The following is a 15,537-nucleotide window of genomic DNA, read 5'->3' on the forward strand; positions in this document are numbered from 1 at the left end:
TCAATTTGACCCCACCGACATCGCACCTGCGATGTCGCAGTGTGCAAAGTGCCCCTTAGTCATTAACATCATAGAAGTGGAAAACTGCTTTAAGTTGCTGAAATGATTTATGATCTGGATCATTTACTCAAATATACTTATCTTGTCAAATGCTACATATTCATAAAAACATTTCTTATACAGAACACCTGCCAAAACTAAATCTAAAAATGATTCTTATGACGTTACCAACTAACACTGACTCATAAAAAATAAATAAACAGTATTGGCATTTAGAATAGGTTCCTGTGCATAAATCTGCCACATCTGCTTAAAGTAATTGTTTTGAATAGTGTTTATGCAATGCTAATCCCTTCTCCTGATGACCACAACAAATCATCGAGAGACGAGGACATGCAGACCCTCGGCAGTTCTGTGAGGTCACTATTGATCGGAGAACAATAGCCAGGAGCAGTCACTCAGCACAAAGTTGAATACAAAGACTAAACATCTTCAGCTCCTCAAGTTAAACTGTCCTTAGAAAGAGATTGGAAAATGAATTTAATGTATGCTCGGCTGCAGTGGAGATACAGTCATATGAAAAAGTTTGGGCACCCCTATTAATGTTAACCTTTTTTCTTTATAACAATTTGGGTTTTTGCAACAGCTATTTCAGTTTCATATATCTAATAACTGATGGACTGAGTAATATTTCTGGATTGAAATGAGGTTTATTGTACTAACAGAAAATGTGCAATCCGCATTTAAACAAAATTTGACCAGTGCAAAAGTATGGGCACCTCAACATAAAAGTGACATTAATATTTTGTAGATCCTCCTTTTGCAAAAATCACAGCCTCTAGTCACTTCCTGTAGCTTTTAATGAGTTCCTGGATCCTGGATGAAGGTATTTTTGACCATTCCTGTTTACAAAACAATTCCAGTTCAGGTAAGTTTGATGGTCGCCAAGCATGGACAGCACGCTTCAAATCATCCCACAGATTTTCAATGATATTCAGGTCTGGGGACTGGGATGGCCATTCCAGAACATTGTAATTGTTCCTCTGCATGAATGCCTGAGTAGATTTGGAGCGGTGTTTTGGATCATTGTCTTGCTGAAATATCCATCCCCTGCGTAACTTCAACTTCGTCACTGATTCTTGCACATTATTGTCAAGAAACTGCTGATACTGAGTTGAATCCATAAGAATCTCAACTTTAACAAGACAAGATTCCCGGTGCCGGCATTGGCCACACAGCCCTAAAACATGATGGAACCTGAACCGAATTTTACTGTGGGTAGCAAGTCCTTTTTTGGAATGCCGTGTTTTTTTGCCTCCATGCATAACACCTTTTTGTATGACCAAACAACTCAATCTTTGTTTCATCAGTCCACAGGACCTTCGTCCAAAATGTAACTGGCTTGTCCAAATGTGCTTTTGCATACCTCAGGCGACTCTGTTTGTGACGTGCTTGCAGAAACTGCTTCTTTCGCATCACTCTCCCATACAGCTGCTCCTTGTGCAAAGTGCGCTGTATTGTTGACCGATGGACATTGACACCATCTGCAGCAAGATGAAGCTGCCGGTCTTTGGAGGTGGTCTGTGGATTGTCCTTGACTGTTCTCACCATTCTTCTTCTCTGCCTTTCTGATATTTTTCTTGGCCTGCCACTTCTGGGCTTAACAAGAACTGTACCTGTGTTCTTCCATTTCTTTACTATGTTCCTCACAGTGGAAACTGACAGTTTAAATCTCTGAGACAACTTTTTGTATCCTTCCCCTGAACAACTATGTTGAATAATCTTTGTTTTCAGATCATTTGAGAGTTGTTTTGAGGAGCCCATGATGCCACTCTTCATAGGAGATTCAAATAGGAGAACAACTTGCAAGTGGCCACCTTAAATACCTTTTCTCATGATTGGATACACCTGCCTATGAAGTTCAAAGCTCAAAGAGGTTACAAAACGAATTTAGTGCTTTAGTAAGTCAGTAAAAAGTAGTTAGGAGTGTTCAAATCAAGAAATTGATAAAGGTGCCCATACTTTTGCACCGGTCAAATTTTGTTTAAATTCGGATTGCACATTTTCTGTTAGTACAATAAACCTCATTTCAATCCAGAAATATTACTCAGTCCATCAGTTATTAGACATATGAAACTGAAATAGCTGTTGCAAAAACCCAAATTGTTATAAAGAAAAAAGGTTAACATTAATAGGGGTGCCCAAACTTTTTCATATGACTGTATTATTTTTAGCTTATTAAATAAAAAGGGGTCACCCACCATCGGAAATATTTTTTCCTTCTTTAATTCATGATTTGGGGTTAAAAATAATTTTTGCTATTGGGGTTATTTTAAAATTTAGCAGTTTTCCTTCTATAGCCTTTTTGTGGAACTGATTATTGCTGGCTGCAGAATGAGTTAACTGAGAGACAGTCAGTCAGCCCAACCACCCCACAGAGTTGGTATCACTTTTACATGTCTTTTAACAAGCTCTACTTAACAGATTTATGACTATCAGAGTTGAAAAAAAGAGCCTGTAAGAGTAAACCAGTGTAAAATTGACAATGAAACTTAATTGCAAAAATGACTTTTTTAGCCCCAAATATATCTAACTATTTAAAAAAAAAACCACAACAACAAAACAAACAAGTACAACAGTTGTCTATGTATAATACATGTAGTGCAGCCAGAAATGTGTTCAACACTAACTGCTGTATTTTAGGTCTGCTCCTGACTGCTTTGTCAATGACATAATTACCGTATAAACTCGAGTATAAGCCAACCCGACTACAAGTTGAGGCACCTAATTTAACACAAAAAACTGGAAAAAATCTTATTGACTCTAGTATAAGCCTAGGGAGGGAAATACAGCAGCTGCTGGTAGTAATGTATCCATATTGTCCCCTGTAGTAACGTGCCCCTATTGTCCCCTGTAGTAATGTGCCCATATTATCCCCTGTAGTAATGTACCCAAATTGTCCCCTGTAGTAATGTGCCCCTATTGTCCCCTGTAGTAATGTACCCAAATTGTTCCCTGTAGCAATGTGCCCATATTGTCCTCTGTAGTGATGTGCCCATATTGTCCCCTGTAGTAATGTGCCCATATTGTCCCCTGTAGTATTGTGCCCATATTGTCCCCTGTAGTAATGTGCCCTGTAGTAATGTACCCAAATTGTCCCCTGTAGTAATGTGCCCATATTGTCCCCTGTAGTAACGTGCCCAAATTGTCCCCTGTAGTAATGTACCTATATTGTCCCCTGTATTAATGTGCCCATATTGTCTTCTGTAGTAATGAGCCCTCTAGTAATGTTATCCATCATTTAGTAATGTCCTCGTTCCCGTCCCCTTCTTGTCCCCTATTGTGCCGCTGTTCACATACACACACAAAACATTATTCCCACCTGTCCTGTGTTCCCGCTGGGTCCTCTTTGCTGCTTCTTGCGGACCGCAGGCACACCGACCCCTCGGTGATCGCGGCCAGTGCAGGGGCTGCTGCTGCCATAGGCGCTTTACTTCACTTGAATTCTTTGTGGCGCTGCAAATCATTCAAGTGAAGTAAAGCGCTGCCGACAACAGCGGCGGCCCCTGCACCGGCTGCGATCATTGAGGGGTCTGTGTGTCTGCGGTCCACAAAAAGCAGGTAAGATGATACTGCAGGAATGGAGGACAGGTGAGAATAATATTATGTGGGAACCCACTCGAGTATAAGCTGAGAAGGGCATTTTCAGCATAAAAAATGGGCTAAAAAACTAGGCTTACGGTATATGAAGTATAATGTTGCACAAAATTATTGCATGTGACCACTAATAAATATACAGATGATAATTTCTATTATAATATATATTTGCTGATAGTCAATAAGATTACACACCATTGAATGATTGCTTGTAGCCCCTAATGAATCTACTAGCAGTGCAACACCATCATAGTATGTACAGTATTGTACATGTACGGTATTCATTTTCTCTTTTTAACTCTGGATGGATTCCATAAGAACATTTTCAGTGATTTGTGCTACACTAAACTGCTACACGAGACTGGATCAGATAGGCTAGCTGTCACTCCACACACATATCAGGGACTATTGGGCACCGGTGATTGCTAGTAAACCAGTTGTCCTTTCTTGCACCACTTTTGTTAGATTACCAAACACTGCATATTAGGAATATCTTACAAGACCCAGTCATCTAGCCATCACAATATCAAACTCTCTCAGTCCCTAACACTTGCCAATTTTTCCTGCTTCCTACACAGGAACTTCAAAAACTGACTGTTCACTTGCAGTTGAAGCCTAATATATACCAAACCTTGAAACTTGCCTTTGTTGTAAAACAATTTATGCTATTCCCTTCACTAAATGAGCAAATCGGTTTGATGCAAATATAATTAGTGTTGAATTTTTAGCGATTGCTTGAAACAGGAGAATTTTAATAAGTTGCAATTTGCTTTGGGAGAATCACCAAAAATGGCCAATGTTATTTTACACATCACAAAAGATGGCAGTAGCCAAAGAAGGCTCACATGATCTCGGGCACAGTCACGCGGGCTTTCCCATAATGTCTTGCAGCTATCACTTCACATGGTAAAGCAAAACTAATCAGGAGGGACTATAACTTGCTTTTGATTACAGATACAGTGACCTTTGAAATAAAGAAATAATTTGGTAGTTTCAATACAAAGCACACTTATTACCTCTTAACGACGAATGCCTGACATAGCACTATACAGGTGCTAGAGGTGGGGAGACAGAAGGCGCAAATAGGGTCTTACCCGGTATAACTTGAAATGACGAAAATTAAGAGTACACTCACCTGATCCGGTTGTGCCAGTCACAACCCCTGAAATCGCATGTGAGTGTCAGCTTGGTTTAAAAGCAGCGGCCCCGTGGATTGCAAATGTGATATATATAGAAAAAGGAAAAACGGGTTAAAGCCGCGCTAAAAAACACTGGTGCAGGATTAATGAAAAAGTTTCTTTTTTATTTCAGCATTTCCAACGCGTTTCAGAGACAAGAACCGTCTCCTTCCTCAGGGAAAAAAGAAATATGACATAGCACGTTATAAGCAGGTGTCAGTTCCTCATCATGACGTGCTATGTAGATCATTTATTTAAACTGTCATTATGTGGAAATACGCAGTAAGACTATGTGCCCACGTGGCGTATTTTCATGCAGTTACGCTGCGATCTGCACTGCAGCGTAACTGCATGTGTGACGCCCTGGGCAAGCCAGGGGTCACAGGTCACAACACCACCACACCCTACACCCCAGTTAGGAACACCAAGGCTAACCTAAAATCCTTGTTGCCTTCCTCCAGGGGCTGATGTCCACACCAGGGGGTGGGCCAGGCGGTTGGCTCCGCCCACCGAGGAGTTCACAGCCCTGGAGGCGGAGAACCAGGCAGTTCAAGCTAGGGGATTGAAGGAGAAGGAAGTGGTAGAGGAGCTTGAGAGTAGTGACAGAAAAAGTAACAGTTTGTAAAGCCTGAAGCTGGTCCGGGTGTGTGCCCCGGACTGAGACAGCAAGGTCAGCAGACGGCGGTGACTGTCTGCAGGGGTGACTGCTTGGAGGTTGCTGGAAGGACCGCGGACGGGTGGTGGCCCGGCGGTACCGGAGCGGTATACGAAGAGCAGTCAGCACCAGTGGCAGGGGCCTTTCGGATCCCGGCAAGGCTAGGAGTCGCCGTGAATTTGCCAAATCCGTTAGTGAAGGGGACCTCTGGGTCTCCCAACAAGCAAGTCCCGATTGAAGGCAACAGTCCAACCGTTACAGAGAGACACCGCCACCGCCAGGGCACCAGTTTCTCAGGGCCAGCGCCTGCGGGCAAAGTAGGGCTCCTCCGGCCCATCTCCAAGCCGGGGAGCGGGTTACCGGTGGGAACCCATCGAAACCATCATCATCTTAGGTGCAGGAAAAAGGGACCGTCACCGTCAACTACTGGGGAAAGCAAGTGCAGCCGTCCGTGGGAACCGTCTTTCCAGCCGTGTGTTTTACTGAGAACTGTGTCATCGTCTCAGGCTGAGTGAGTACCACAGTGCCGCAAGGCACAGAGCTGCCCCCGCGTCCCTGCACCCCACCAAGCCCTGCATCACCCACTTCATCATTGGGCCCCGGGACAACCAACCCCCTACCCACGGAGGGGAGGACTAACATCTAGCTGCTCCATACCATCACTCCCGGGATCCCCATACAGAGCAGCGGTGGTGTCAACAAATCACCACAACCGTGGGTGGCGTCACGGACAATAAACTATCCCAAATCCCAATCCCCTTTCACTCACGGGCGAGGAGCGCCACTCGAGTCCCCGGGATCCGGCCCATCGCTCGAGCCACCGAGCAGCAGCAGCAGGCCACAGCAGCCGCAGCGGCAGCCGGACCCGAGCAGTGGGAGAGGGCGGCGTCCACTCCTCCGCCCGCGACACATGCGTCCTGCGTCCCCAGCACAATCTATGAAGATTGTGCCTAACCCATGCCCACATGGCGTATTAGAACGCAGCAATTCGGCTACTGCCACTTCTTTCATGCGCTTCGCATGCAGCCCCTGCCCTGTCTATGGGAGAGGCTGCATCCAGAGCGCATGAAAATCAGCTTTTCAGTAAGCACTGTTTCTGCAGCGATTTGAAGCGCACATGTGCGGTTAAAATTGCTGCAGAAATTTCTGCAGGGACAGAACACAACTTGGGCACATAGCCTTACGGATCAGTGCCGGCAGGAGTCGCCAACAGCAGACCGGCATGGGGACAAATATGGGGACCAATTATAGTAGACCCCGCTCTCTGATAGCAATCATTGGTCAGTCAATCTGACTGACTGATCGCAGCATGGGATAAGCAGGAGTTGCTGTAATATCAGCACTTCCCCACACGATTACCACAGGAGCTTGGTTTAGCTGACAGTCAAGCTCCTGCAGTAACAGTCAGTCACCAATGGTTGACTAACCCTCAGGATGCCACAATCGATAATGATCGCAGGATTTAGAAGGTTGTGACAGGGAGGGGCCTACCACTCTACACTCATTGGCACCCCCACGACAAAATCACGGGGAGCCATGATTGTCATGGTACGTGGAGGTCAAACAATGAGCTCTTGGTTTGCCAGGTATGGTGGCCTGTTAGACCCAGTTGTATGCAAAAAACAAGTCCCCACTCAGGTTCATCATCTGTTAATAAAACTATAAGGGGTTTCCTCATTACTTGTAGCACAAAGGCTCTGGGAAAGCACTATGGCTCCTTGCCCCCCAAAAGACATCCAGTGAAATCTGCACTCCCAATTCCAAATGCCCCCCTCCCTTCTGAGCCCCATAGTGTGCCTAAACCACAGTTAGCACCCACATCTTTGGCATTTTTGCAGTGAGGAGAGCCCACTTAATTTACAGGGTGCAGGTCTCAAGCAGCTCAAGGTTGGCACATTGTATGGGCACTTCAATATATTGTGCACTAAAATGGCATAGGCTAAGTTCACACTTCCATTGTTTTGCATCAGTCACAATCCGTAGCCTTGAGGAATTACGGTATCCTGCAAAATATTTTGCAGGAATCCTGTTTTTCCCCATAGACTTCTATTAGTGACGGATTGTGACTGATGATGCTGCGTTGCATCCGCTGCATCACGGTCAGTCATTTTTTAACTGACCGCTGGGCGGGAGCAACGCAGCCTGTAACGTTTTTTTGAGCAGCGCGATCCGTAGGATTTTGCTGCTCATGCTCACTCTGGCTCCCTGCCCCCGTAACCAGGATAAACATCGGGTAACCAAGCAATGCGCTTTGGTTAGTTACAGTGGTTTACGGGTGCAGGGAGCCCCCGCTTAGCGGTGTATGCTGGTAACAAAGATAAATATCGGGTAACCAAGCAAAAAGTGCTTTGCTTTTAGTTACTTGATATTTACCCTGGATACAGTGTGCAAGGAGGCCGACACTTCACCACTCGGCTCCGCCCCCTCCCGCGCTCCGCATGTGTACACACACACACACTCTCACACACTCTCGCACACACACACACACACACACACTTGTCCCCAGCCCTGCAGTCCCCGCGGCACTGAAGTCCTCAGCTCCACGGTCCCGCTCGGCTCCGCCCCCTCACGCTCCGCCCCCTCCCGCACTCCGCGTGTAGACACACACACATACACACACACACACAAGCACACACAAACACACACACACACACTCTCACTCACCTGTCCCCAGCCATGCAGACCGCGGCACTGACTTCCTCAGCTCCGCCCCCCGAACTCCGCCCCCCCAAACTCTGCCCCCAGCACACAACGGAGTCCGACAATGAAATTCTTTTCTTTGTCACCGTTGTCATCCGTTGTACAACGCATCAGTCACATGCGTCAAGCAACGCATGTGACTGATGCAAAACAACGGAAATGTGAACTTAGCCATAGTTAAATTTTTGTTCTCTAACATCCATTGCTGCTTGTTTCTGGAAAACATTTATAAAGTCAAAATTATCACTACACCAATAGATGAATTCCCAAAGGGGTGTAATTTCCAAATTGGGGGTCACTTGAGGAAGGTTTCTTCTTTACTGGCACTTAGGGGCTCTGTATGTGGATTCTGCAAACTATATGTGGTGTCAATATGCTCACTGTATAAGGAGGTGGACCTCCAGTCATCTTTCACATCTCAAAACATCAATGTTTTAATACAAGTGTGTCATATATGCTGTAGTAGATATGGTAATGTATAAGATGGATATTGTTATGTGGGCCGCAGTACTATTTCTGGCCACAAGACATCATTGTCTCCCTGATCCTATGTGTAGAAATCCTCTGTGGGCTGTAAGACCCAATGTTCAGGGAAGACAGGGTTAATATTGAGTCAGCCAGGAGAAGGAGAGTTCAGGGAAGGAGTTGTTTCTGTTTAGAGGGTTGTTGTGTGGTGGAAGCGGAGATGAAAATACATTTAGAGAGGATGTCTGAAGAGGCTTGACTCATGATGCAGTTATCTCTCCAGAGGCGGAAACATCTTAGGCAACAGAGGGGATTCCTATGAGACAAGTTTGTGATAAGTGCGAAGACAGTATCAGCAAAGCGGGAAGGAGATCTTACTGAAGAAGGGATGCAAAGCTGAAAGACATTGGCACACGGAATTGGCTCTAAAAGTGGCCTCTGATAAAGAAGGTGACTTTAAACACGACTACAGCCCCAAGCACGAGCACAACTGCACCACTAGATGATTTTATTAAGTGGTGTAGTTCGTAAAATGTGATCACTTATACGGAGTTCTGCTGTCCTGGCCCCTCAGGGGCTATGCCAATGTGAAATGGCAGCCGCAAACCATTCCAACCAAATCTGCACTCTGATATAGTGCTTCTTCCTTTCTGAGCTTTGCACTGTGTCAGAAAAGTTTCCTACCATGTGTGGGATATTGTTATACTCAGAAGAAATTGTGCAACAAATTTTGTTAAGGCCGCTTTACACACTACAATATATCTTACAATGTGTCGGCGGGGTCATGTCATAAGTGATGCACATCCGGCATTGTAAGGTACATTGTAGTGTGTGACAGGTACGTGTGATTGCGATTGAACGTTAAAACGTTCATCGCACACACGTCGTTCATTTCTCATGAATTGAACGTCAGATTGTTCATCGTACCCGGGGTAGCACACATCGCAGTGTGTGACACCCCGGGAACGATGAACAGATCTTACCTGCGTCCTGCGGCTCCCGGCTGACAATACGGAAAGAAGGAGGTGGGCGGGATGTTTATGTCCCGCTCATCTCCGCCCCTCCGCTTCTATTTGCCGGCTGCCGCGTGACGTCGATGTGACGCCGAACGTCCCTCCCACTCCAGGAAGTGGACGTTCGCCGCCCACATCAAGGTCGTATGGACGGGTAAGTACGTGTGACGGGGGTTAATCGTTTGTGCGGCACATTCAACAAATTGAACATGCACATACGATGGGGGCGGTTACGATCGCATATGATATGGTATGCGAATTCGTAACGTGTAAAGCAGGCTTTACCGTTTAAAAATTTTAAATTTGGATCTTGAGCATCATTTTTGTAAATAAACACCATATTACTTAATTTTCAAGGCATAAAAAATATAAAATTCTGTGAAGCACTAATAGGTTCAAAATGCTCACCACACCCCTAGATAAATTCCTAGAGGGGTGTAGTTTCCAAAATGGTGTAACTTTTGGGGGGGGGTTTGCTGTTTTGGAACCTCCAAGGCTCTGCATATGCAACAGAGCATCCACAATCTCATCCAGACAATTTTGCACTCCAAATATTAAATAGCACTTCTTCCCTTCCGAGCCCTGCCATGTGCCAAAACAAGTGTTTCTGACCACATATAGAGTATCCCTGTACTCAGGAAAAAACTGCATAATAAATTTTATGGTCCATTTTCACTTTCACTTTCACTGTTTGCTATATATTCCAGTCAATTTTGCACACGAAAAGTCAAATAGTGCTCAGTCCCTTCCAAGCCCTGCCATACACCCAAGCAGTAGTTTTCTACCACATAAGAGGTATAAATGTGCTGAGGAGAAATTGCACAACAAATTTTATGGTCCATTTTTTACTGCTACCCTTGAAAAAATGAAAAATTTGGGGCTAACGCAACATTTTCTTGTGAAAAAATGTATTTTTCTATATTCATCGCTCAACGTTATAAAATTATGTGAAGCACCTGTAGGTTCAAAGTGCTCACTACAACTCTAAATAAATTTCTTGAGGGGTGTAGTTTCCAAAAGAGGTTCACTTGTGGGGATTTGTCCCTGTTTAGTCACATCAGGAGTATTGCAAACACAACAAGACATCCACTATCTATTCTAGCCAATTTTGCGTTCCAAAAGTCCAATAATGCTCCTTCCATTTTGAGCCCTGCCGTGAGCCCAAACAGTAGTTTTCTGCCACACATGTGGTATTGGTGAAATTGCACAACAAATTTTATGGTTAATTTTTTACTGTTACCCTGGTGAAAACAAAAACAATTGGAGTTAAGACAACATTTTGGGGGGGGAAATGTGATTTTTTTTTTGCACTTTAATTTCTGAACAGTATAACATTTTGTGAAGCATCTGCAGGTTCAAGATGCTCATCACACATCTAGATAAATCTTTGATGGGTTTAGTTTCCAAAATAGGGTGACTTGTGGGGGTTTCCATGGCTTAGGTACATCAGGGGCTCTCCAAACACAACATAGTGTCCACTATCTATTCCAGTCAATTTTGAGTTCCAAAAGTCAAATGATGCTTCTTCCCTTCCAAGCTCTGCCATGCACCCAAACAGTAATTTTCCACCACATATGGGGTATCGGCACTCTCGGGAGAAATTGTACAACAAATTGAGTGGTAAATTTTCTTCTGTTACCCTTGTGAAATGGAAAATTTGGGGCTAAAGCAACATTTTTGTGGGAAAAAATAAAAAAAGTAAATTTTTTCTTTCCATTTTGCTTTATTTCCTGTGGTGAACCTAAAGGGTTAATAAACTTCTTAGATGTAGTTTTGATCACTTTGAGGGGTGCAATTTTTAATATGGTGTCACTTTTGGATATTTTTTGTTATATAGGCCCCTCAAAGTCACGTCAAATGTGATGTGGTCCCTAAAAAAATTGGTTTGGTAAATTTTGTTAGAAAAATGAGAAACTGTTGATAAACTTTTAACCCTTCTAATTTTTTAACAAAAAAAATATGTTTCAAAAAATGGTACTGATGTAAAGTAGACATGTGGCAAATGTTATTATCAACTGTGTTGTGTGGTATAACTATATGGTTTAAGGGCATAAAACCTCAAAGTTTGAAAATTGTAACAATGTCACATTTATTGCCTTTTTTATATTTTTATAAATATATGCAAATAATATTGACCAAAATGTACCACTATCATGACGTATAACATGTCACAAAAAACAATCTCAGAATAACTGGGATCTGTTGAAAAGTAACAGTTATTAGCTCGTAAAGTCATACTGGTCAGATTTGAGAAATGAGGCTCCGTCATTAACGTACAACGTGGCTTGGTCCTAAAGGGGTTAAACAATCTAATGCACTTACCTGTGAGCAGCCAGGAGCATTGCATACAAAGGACCGGTCCTGCTCCAAGTTCATCTCTTATTCTTCATAAATCTAGAATGAGAAATGATGATAATAAGATATTGAGAAATCCTCTCACTTCATCAGTATCAGTGTATCATAACTTGTTATTAACTAAACATTATTACAATATCATAAACAATTTGATTAAAAGAAAGAGAACATTCTTCTATACAAATATCTTGTGAATATTTTCTTTATTGATCTTACATTGTTAGTCGTCCAAATATCTTCAGAATTTTTAAGCAAATGACGACCTGTGAATATTGAATAAGTGTCCCACTCGGTCCTAGCCTTTTTCTCCATATCATTGATCAACTTGTGACTTTCTGAGTCTGACTGCTGTAAAACGCAACCCCACATGCATTCTCATATATATATATATATATATATATATATATATATATATATATATATATATATATATATATATACTGTTCAAAAAAAATAAATAAAAGGGTACACTTAAACAACAAAATGGTATTTTAGTTTTCCCTTTATTTTTTTGAGCAGTATATATATATATATATATATATATATATATATATATAGATATACACAGTACACACCTTCTCATTCAAAGAGTTGTATTTATTTTCATGACTCTGAAAATTGTAGATTCACATTGAAGGCATCAAAACTATGAATTGATACATGTGGAATGAAATACTTAACAAAAAAGTGTGAAACAACTGAAAATATGTCTTATATTGTAGGTTCTTCAAAGTAGCTCATCAAGAGAATGCCAAGAGTGTGCAAAGCAGTAATCAAAGGACAATTACGCAATTGACCGATGGTTAATATATAATGCTGCGTCTGTTTCTACTACTCAGTCGATTACACAGGTCTACAAAAAATATTTTTTGTAATCATCGCAGAGGACTTTGTACTTTTCTGAATCATCTTTTTGTCCTGATTTAAAAAATGTATATAGTTTTTCTGTAGCATGTATAGTTTCCATGAAGCAGCATCATTATTATAACGTATAGGAAATATACTGGTGACATTAAGAAAATAGTAATTTACATATAAGAAAAAAATGCTTCACCTTATGAAAGAGTTTTTATAGAACCAAAATCATTTTACATGCAAAATAGAAACCAAAATACGAGCAGAAATGAAAACTGCTTTAGACTGGCAGTGATACGATTTTTCAGGGTTGTCCCTATATAACATCCACCAGTAATCTGCCATCATTGAGCCATTCCAAAAACCCTGGTAGCGGTGTTCCATTACTTTAATGTCCTGGTGAAAACGCTCGCCTTGTTCATCACTTAAATCCCCAAGATTTGGGGGGAAGAAATCTAAATGTAAACGCAAAAAGTGCATTTTTAGAGACTTGCGACATCCAAGATACTGGTATGCATTTAGCAGTTCCTCAATACCTTCAACATATTCTGGAGATTTATTTTTTCATAAGAAGTTTTCACAGATCCACTTGGAGCTTTTTCAAGATCTCAATTCCTTATCATTTAGAATTCCTTCAAACACATTATCTATCATAACCTCTCTGATCTGAGGACCAACAAGTATCTCTTCCTTCAGTTTTGCTGGTGAAATGGTGGAGAATTTCTGTGAAATGTACTGGAACTCTTGTGAATTTGTCTTTGCCATGGCTTTCACAAAGTTTTTAATCAATCCCAACTTTATATGTAGTGGAGGAAGAAAGATTTTTGTTGGAACAACTATAGCATTATGCTGAACATTGTTTCTACCTGGAGCATAGATGTTTCTCTGTCCCCAATCACGATGAGCATAATGTTTTACTGTATTTCTACTGTCCCATAAACACAAGAAGCAAAAATATTTTGCATTCCCATTAGCAGACCAATCACTTTCAAATCTCCCCCGATATTCCATTGATGATGCTTATATTGTATAGCATCTAAAACAACAGACAGATTTTCATAACTTTCCTTTAGATGACATAAGTGAGCAATAGGGATTGATGGTTTCATAATTCCATTGTGAAGCAACACTGTTTTCAAACTTCTCTGGGATGAGTCAATAAACAATCACCAATCTGCAACAAAATACTCTTGATTCAGTTCTTCAAAGAGATAATTCACACTGTTACAGTACACCATTGGTCCATCAACTGAAAAACTGTGTTAAAGTGTTACTTCTGTTTTGGTAATAACACACTTTGACAACATCATGTAGAAGATTCTTCTGTGTCAACCTAGATGCAAAAAGTTCACCTTTATCTTTTAACAATGAAAGGTCTCTGATGAGATTGTGCCACCCCCGTACCAGCAGCCGGGCTGCTTGGATCCGGATCCGTGGTGGCTCGAGGGGTCTCCGGACCCGAGGGTTGCGCGGCCACTTGAATGAAAGGGAGGGCTATATACAGGGGGTTTGGAAAGTACGTGACGCCACCAACGGTGCGTGGTAATGTGAGGGACCACTGCTGCGGTTGGGGGGGAGCCCGGCGATGATGTTGTGGCAGCCTGATGTTTAACCCCTTCGTGGGTAGGGGGTTTGTGTCCCGGGGCCTGTTGGATGTTTGGTGAATGGGTGCCACTGGGGTAGGAACAGGGGTATTTCCATGTACTCACTCAGTCCAGGAATAACAACACCGACAGCTTGTAAACCAGAATTCTGAGCACCACTGCAGCTTGTAGGGAGCATGCTTGGGTCCGTGCATTTGGTGTTGCTGTTAGCCTGCGGCCCTGTCCTTGGCACCTCTGTCTCTGTTGGACCCATGTGTGTAAAACTCTTTGGGTCCCGCTCATCCGTATGGCTAACGGAGTGAGCCTGCTCTCAGGGTTCACGCGTAGGATTTCTTTGGACTGTATTGGGAAAGTCCTATACCATCAGTGCGCTAGTACCCCGATTTTGGAGCGGGTTGGGGATGACACTTGAAGTCTTTACCCCCATCGGGTAAATTACCGGAACGCGTGAAGCTACTTTCCGGCCTAGGGTCCACGTACCCAGTCATGCCCTGGCCCCTGCCTGGTGATAGGTCAAGGCCGCCGGCTGCCCTCCTCGGCAGTCCGTGCCCCTTGACACTGTGCCCTGCGACCGGGGTTCCAGTTCCTACCAGGCCCAGACCAACGTCTGCCACCTAGTACACAGGAGCTCTCCTCCGTGGCCGCTCCTCACGAGAGCAACCACTCCACCTCCTCTGCTTTCACTTTCCAAGCTCAACTCTCAACTCTCTCTGCTCAACTGTCACTTTCCTCACTTTTCCTCACCAACCCCGCATGTGGGCGGCCCTATTCCCTTCAGGCCCCCAATGGTGTGTCTGGTAAGTAAAAGTGGGAAGTGTTCCTAGAATTTTGATTGGCTAAGCTGTTAGCAACACCAAAGGACCAGGATCCGTAACCAAGGAGGGTGGATACTGTGCAGAAGGGCAGATTGCACAATACCCTGTGACGACCTGATAGGCGAGGGCGTCACAAGATCATTTAATTCACGTTGAGTAAAGCACTCAGGCTGCTCGGCTGCTCCATCAGGTACACACTCATCTGGACTTGAGGTGTCCATGTCTTCTCCAGTAGCTTCA

The 15,537-nt window shown here is 43.2% G+C and overlaps 1 protein-coding gene across 3 annotated transcripts in view; it reads right to left on the reverse strand.

Annotated features, from left to right (window-relative positions):
* Positions 1 to 15,537, reverse strand: part of CREB5 (cAMP responsive element binding protein 5) — a 686,421-nt gene that overhangs the window by 549,435 nt on the left and 121,449 nt on the right. For all 3 annotated transcript variants that reach the window (XM_075315324.1, XM_075315323.1, XM_075315326.1), the window contains exon 2: positions 11,991 to 12,062. In XM_075315324.1, coding sequence (XP_075171439.1) covers positions 11,991 to 12,044 — 54 coding nt within the window. In that variant the 5' untranslated portion in view covers positions 12,045 to 12,062. The remainder of the gene's footprint in view (positions 1 to 11,990; positions 12,063 to 15,537) is intronic.

This window comes from Anomaloglossus baeobatrachus, chromosome 6 (assembly GCF_048569485.1).
Source record: "Anomaloglossus baeobatrachus isolate aAnoBae1 chromosome 6, aAnoBae1.hap1, whole genome shotgun sequence".
In the NCBI taxonomy this organism is placed as follows: Eukaryota; Metazoa; Chordata; class Amphibia; order Anura; family Aromobatidae; genus Anomaloglossus; species Anomaloglossus baeobatrachus.